General features: G+C 29.6%; 1 protein-coding gene across 2 annotated transcripts in view; it reads right to left on the bottom strand.

The window, feature by feature from the left end:
* LOC108748857 overlaps window positions 1-4,613 on the bottom strand; it is a 9,240-nt gene extending 4,627 nt beyond the window's left edge. Inside the window, exons 1-2 of one of the 2 annotated variants that reach the window (XM_018487228.1) lie at window positions 4,544-4,613; window positions 1,477-1,650 (exon numbers count right to left, since the gene is read on the bottom strand). In XM_018487228.1, coding sequence (XP_018342730.1) covers window positions 1,477-1,590 — 114 coding nt within the window. In that variant the 5' untranslated portion in view covers window positions 1,591-1,650; window positions 4,544-4,613. Of the gene's footprint in view, window positions 1-1,476; window positions 1,651-4,441 lie in introns of both variants that reach the window. The other variant, XM_018487227.1, reaches the window with a different exon arrangement.
* Window positions 4,614-6,904: the final 2,291 nt, after the last annotated feature.

The following is a 6,904-nucleotide window of genomic DNA, read 5'->3' as shown; positions in this document are numbered from 1 at the left end:
AATTATTATATTATATTATTATCTAAGATAATACAGAATTGTAATGAGATTGTTATTCTTTACCATATGTTTAAAGTATTCAAAAGATATCGAAGATAAAAAAAACTTGGATAAATTTTGTATACAGAGTGTCCGTCGGTAATAATCGGATTACATCACTTGAGCAAGTAGAACAGATTAAATTGAATACAAAAGTCCCCTGTCACTTTGCACTTCCACATAATTAATAGATAATTAATAAATCTAGAGTGTTCAATAAGAATCAGGTCGTTTGTCATGTTCGGATACGTCCTAGTGACATGTACTTATGTCCGGACATTTACACTTTATTTATTTATGTTATTGTTAATTTCAAATGCTTTTTTAAGTATATAACATTATAATTTAATTGTAATCATTAAATATAATTAAATCACGATATTATTGTAATTCAATTGTATTTAACGCGCGCGCGATTAGAAATATAATTAATATTAAAAATATTAAAAATACAATTACGATATTGTAATAAAAAAAGCATTTGAGATTAATAATAACATAAACAAATAAAGTTTTATGTAAATGTCCGGAACTAGGTACATGTCTGATCACTCTGGGACATTTATCTTAGAACGGATTAAACTGAATAAAAGTCCTTCGCCATTTTTCAAACTTCGAAATAATTAATAAGATTGAGATTAATAGCATAAGTATGTGCTGCTTCTAGTTACGTAGCTATTGTCATTCGTAGAGCAATGGGATTCTCTAACATTTTTATATCGATATTGATAGTTAGATTCATAGATTCTTATATTTGAGATTGTCTTAAGGTGTCATAAGCCAGCAAAAAAGATTATTAGCATCTTAAGTCTACTAAAGACAAAAAGACTATTAGCATATAGTATTAAGACGTTACTTAAGACGGTCATAAAATAAAAATGAACTGTAAACTTCTCTTATCGATGATTCTTTGTGAATCATCTAATTGCATATAATAACGTTAATTACTAACAGAGAGCCACATTTTTTGCCGAATTGTTTTTGCCGACTGTTGCTAGTTAAACGATAAAATGTGATGTAAATATATTAAAAAATTCCGCTATCGTAACGTTAAAATGTGCGCTGTGCTGAATTGTTTTTTCTCATGGATACATGCTCATTAATAAACTTTTATTAATTATTGTAATTAATCTTGTATTGAATTTATGAGAATTGTCTCATTAATTATTTAGAAATATACAAAATAACAGAGAATTTTTTTGTTCAATTTAACCTGTTCTATTTGCTTAAGATTGCCCAAAATTGATGTGATCTGATTAAAATTTATCAAAGCTTTCTTTTTTATTTTCGAGACCTTTTGAAAATTTTGAACACGCGTAAAGAATATTTCTAGTTCTCGAATTAAAATCTCGAGGGAAGAGACAACATTCAACTTGGAAAGTTACATTAATATTTTTGCAAAATCTATGTTGTTAAATAATATAGTTTAATCCTTACAATGTCAAAACCGATATCGTAGTGCGTTCCTCGAACGTGGATTATGGGAACGACATTCCTGCGGCTTATATACTTGGTCGTCGACTTTTTGTTGCATGTTTCGGTAGTTGTCATGTTTCCGTCGTGAAGAATAAAGATGTTTACTTCTTCTCTTTAAATCGATGGATATTCGTCCTAAATTATGACACAGAATATCACATTTTATAAAACGTTCACTATAAAACTGAAACTAGACTCAGGTAGAAGGTAGAGTCATAATTAAGTCATAATAGAAGGAACTCAGATGGAATCATAAATAAGTCATAACGATATCACAGAACGTTATCATGACGTTATTTGATACTTAAAAATTGATTTATAAGTGACGAATAAAATCATAATGATGTCCTCATAATATTATTATGACTTCTATGTTTTACTTGGGGATGAATCAAATACCAATCAGGTAACTTTTCCTAAAGATGTGACTAAAGAAAAGTGACAAATTTCTCCGTAAACTTTTGACCACGAATTTGGTCTAACTTTATATTTTAGTATAAATATATAGAAAGATAAGCTCGTGTACATGCAACGGGATATAATTAATAAGTCAAGGTTTTTTTAAACGAGCAATTATAGTTATTCATAAAATATAATTCGTTTTTAATTAAATAAGTACAATACTATAAAGTTTTTCAAACGTTTCGACTTACAATGTCTTTCTCAGTGAAATATATAACAACATTTTATATAACAAAGTCAACGAACTTACAATAATAAAAATTTTCGCTCTAAACTAATCTTATATATTTATTTCTTCATTTAGATGTTACGGATCGAAATAGGTATCTAGTTAGAAGTTTCAAGTCCAAATTATAAAAATGTATTTTACTAATCCTCGTTTGTTATTGAGAATTAATCAAGGATTTCATAAAAAATATACGACAATCTGATCGAGAATTTCTTCAACAACTATCCTAATATATTCTGTAATAGTAAATGTCAATTTATAATTAAATGATTAGTATTAGTAATATTAGTAAATTAATTGAATAATAATGAGAAATTATGTTCAAACTTACGTTAATTTATATAGAATAGTCTATTGAATTAAAATTAAAGTCAAAAACTGTGTCATCGTGTATAATAAAACAGCTCTTGCTTGTCAGATGTTTTAAAATGGACTGATATTAAGATCAAAGAATATATATCGTTAAGTCATGACATAAATAAGTATGTTTGAAAATATTACAATCTTATTTATGTCGTCAAGTATGTTAAAATAAGATCAATCCAACAACTCAGTATCCTTCATTAAATTTATGCCGTTTTTTTTTACCCTTTTATGTGAATCATTTCCAAAATGGTTCTTTTTCGAAAATTTGTCTCGTGATCTAAAATTTTCCCAGTCAAAGCTGTGATTGGAATCAATAATGTGTCGTGACCACTGAATTGATCTAACTTTATGTTATAATGGTCTTTAATAGTTCGAAGCTGTCTTTTCGTTTGTCCGACATAAGAGACGTCACAATCATTACAATTGATTTTATAAATTACTTTTTAAATTACTGATTTTTTAAATAATAAAATTGGTTTTTATCTTTTTGTGTCTTTATAAATCTATTCAATTTGTTGAGGCAACGATACCCTATCATAGTTTTTTAAATTTATTTATTAGATTAGTAATGTTATTCGTAATTGATCTAACGTACGGAAATCATGTTTCTTATTGTTTCACCTTTATTTTCAGTATTTGAATTTATTACTCTCAGTTACCATTTTAGATCTATTAACTGCTAAATTTTTAATTTATTTATTGATGTGATTAAAGAGCATTTTCAGAGGATAACCATTATTTAATAAAATCTCAATAACGAGTTCTAAATTTTTTTTATAAAAAGATGGATTGGATAGCAAAATCGCCCTATCGATTAATCCAAATATAATTCCAACTTTGTGACATGTGAGATAATTTGAGAAAAAATACAAGTATCTGCCTAAAACGTTTGAAAAACTTTACGGCATTGTACTTATTTAATCAAAAGCGAATTTTATTTTATGAATAACTATAATTGCTCGTTTAAAAAAGCCTTGACTTATTATTTATGTCTTAGTATTTATCCCTTAGTAATTAAATGATACGATACAATATTCAAGTGAGAAATTTGCATTCAAAGTTTTTCTGTATCTTTTTTTATGTAAGTTTTTATAGAGTGTGCGTTTAAGTAAATGATTAGACAACGCATGTAGTATAAAAATTATTTTACAATTATAATTACTTTTTATAATTGTGATTATTTTCATGTATATTTTAATGACTGCAATTATACGAATAATATCGATTCGCAAATCAATTAAAAATTCCAAAACTTTCTATGCAAATTCCTCGCGAATACTCGAATTGCATCGTGCCACTCGCTCATGAATTAGTGGCGAGTAAATATATTTAAAACATATTTAATAATAATTTAGGCGAAATTCATGTATACACTACTTGACGTTCCTCTTGTTAGACCAAGAGATAAAAAATTTATCTATTGCAGTAAACTAAGAAAAACATGAAAATAGTGAAAAAAATCTATAACATATTAGAACACAAAATTCTCTTCGAAGTGCGATAATATGTTTCTCGAATATTTCTTCAGGTCAGAACACGTCGTTGACAGAATTGACATAGCACGTCAAGATTTTGAATAAATTGAGAGATAAAATGAGCGAAAACATTTTTAGTAATTTAAAAAATTTTTTTACTGTAAAACAAAAGCTTGTATCTAATAAAGTCTATTTCTCGAAGTACAATTCAAGAGCTTTCAAAAGAAAAAGTGATTTCTTATCCTACTGTATAACAATTACTATATAATAATTACATTACTATATACGTAATATATAGTTACTATAGTATTTTGATATTTTTCGAAAATATGATTCCTGGTTCTATGCAAGAAGAGAGGAATAGAAGAAGTTAAATTCAACGATACGCGCCTACCTGACTTCTTCCGGGCTCTACGTCGAAAGGGATCGCGGATGGAGAATATTACGAATGGAGAACGTGATATCAAACAAGGGATCACTTGCACAAGTAATATACCTTATCTGCATGTGCAGGTAAACGATCGACAGGCGACTGACACCTCGCGGTCTTCGCGTGAAGGAAGACTCGCGTATGTCTCTCTTATCTGGCTTTTATAGTATCACATTATCGCTTTACGTTCACACTTTACGCTGCGCGGGCGTCGCTCGCTTACTACGACTAATGGGGATATAAAAAAATAAAGAATAAGGATTTACGTATCGCGAAGTAACGTGTACTTACCGTCGCCCATTACCTTGAGACGATCTCAAAGGCAGATCCGGGAGGCAGGAGGTCGCTGATAAACTCGAAGAGAAGGGAAGCTCATTTAAAGCCTATTCACTATTATCACTTTGTTACGTATCGAATTTGTCGTAGACGATAACGTCAACGATGTGAGTATGTTTCAACGAAAATGGATTTTATTTCCTGTTCATTTGATTCGAATGAATGATTTGGAAAAGAATTACGACAAAATTAGGTCTCACATCGAGATGTTATATAATAAAACAATACATTTATCAATCTTCTTGCCGTGATTATTTATAATATAGGATAAATATTGGATTCTATTTATTCTCAGCAAAAGTTGCTTACCCCGGAGTCATCTGAAAAAATATAATAATAATAATTTGCGAAAGAATGGAAAATCGATCTTTCAATTTCTAATAAATCTTCTTTAGACCCCTATTATCATAAGCTTTTATCTTTCGCAAGGACAAGCGCCTCATCGTCACAATTGCGATGAATAATAGGAGGAAAAAAAAACGTGCGAAAAAGCGTGTACCTCGTTTACATGACGTTAGAAATGAAGACAGCACCGTTTAAAGTTGTCGGATTTTTACAGCGTTCCTAAATCCAAATAAGTTACGTTCATATTTGTAGAAAGATCTCATCTATGATTCTCCCTCGCAATATCGCCCTCAAGGATCATGCGAATAATTATACCTTCGCACGTGTATCTCATCAACAACGAGACTTATACTAAACGCGCGAGACTCTTCACCGCTAAATCTGGAAGCGTCGAGGCTCATTCGCCTTTGTCTTCGCAAAATGACCGTCAACGATTTCTATGTAAAAACCTGTGGAGACATGACAATTACGGAGGCAATTATGTGGCTTGGATATTTTTTATCCGACATAATTAGTTCAACGCGGGAGAAGATATTTTTCAAGGATTTAACAAAATATGCTTAGATTGGAAGGTCAATCTTTGTCCGATACATTAAAAATGTATCTAACTAGCGTTGTATAAAAACAAAGATAATCTATTAGACGCTTCAGAACAATAGATCTCATCTGAGATTTATAAAAATATATATAGCTGTCGTGTTGTATTTGTAATATTCCCGTAATTGCCATGATATTCGCGCAAAGTCCGTGCCGCAAGTTACATCATGATCCAACGAAATTTGTACGGCTTCTAAATTCTGGTCTTTCCGTGAGTTAAATCAATTATTGTCTATTTTATGCGGCTTCCGATGAAAGGTCGCGCCAGTTCAAAGATCTTGCTGCGTTCGTACTGAAGAGACGCGAATGCGCTACACGCGTTTTCCTTATACTTCTACGCGTGTTAGATTACGCGTTACGTAATTGCATGCATTAAGTTACATGTTAATGTCCCAACAGAATGAGATAACTAATTATGTGGTAAACACCAATAAAAGCACAATATAACATAATGTATGTTTAACGTACAATATGATGAGAGTACGTGTATACCATTAATTTTTTAAGACATATGTTTGTGTGAAAGAGAGATAAACTTGGAAAGAAAAATATCTTGTAATTTTATGATTTTTTTTAATTATAAAAGAAGAAATTTGGATGGTAAAAAATGTCTCTCTCTCTGTGTGTGTGTGTGTGTGTGTGTGTGTGTGGTCTGAAAGGATTAAATTCAATAATATTAAAACCATGCCATGTGACATTTTATTAAACCAACAATATGTTACATTTTTGTTTGCGAGATAAAAAATAATATAGCGGAAAAATTCATTACAAATATAAACTGCAAAAAGGATTTTTGTGTATATATGAAATATTTCTTCTATATTTAAAATTATTTTACTTTTATTGATTTTTTACTCCTTACTTCTTTGACATCTTTTTTCAAACTTAACGTTGTATCATATTTTATAAATTCTTTTGTTACATATATTATTGTTTGAAGGTGACGTTTATGTATATTTTTGTCATTATAAAAAGTTAAAATAAAAGAAGAAGCTGATTCCTTGAACTGATACATCTCAGTTATAATGCTTTTATGATCATGTTTTATATCATAGAAATTATTATTATTCGTATTTACATCTTGAGTATACAGAGTTTTCAATATGTCCTGTACCTATACCTATATCTAATTTAGAATCGTGAATCGCC

Source organism: Trachymyrmex septentrionalis, unplaced genomic scaffold, assembly GCF_001594115.1.
Source record: "Trachymyrmex septentrionalis isolate Tsep2-gDNA-1 unplaced genomic scaffold, Tsep1.0 scaffold25, whole genome shotgun sequence".
Classification (NCBI taxonomy): Eukaryota; Metazoa; Arthropoda; class Insecta; order Hymenoptera; family Formicidae; genus Trachymyrmex; species Trachymyrmex septentrionalis.
This window is presented reverse-complemented; position numbering and strand designations above follow the sequence as displayed.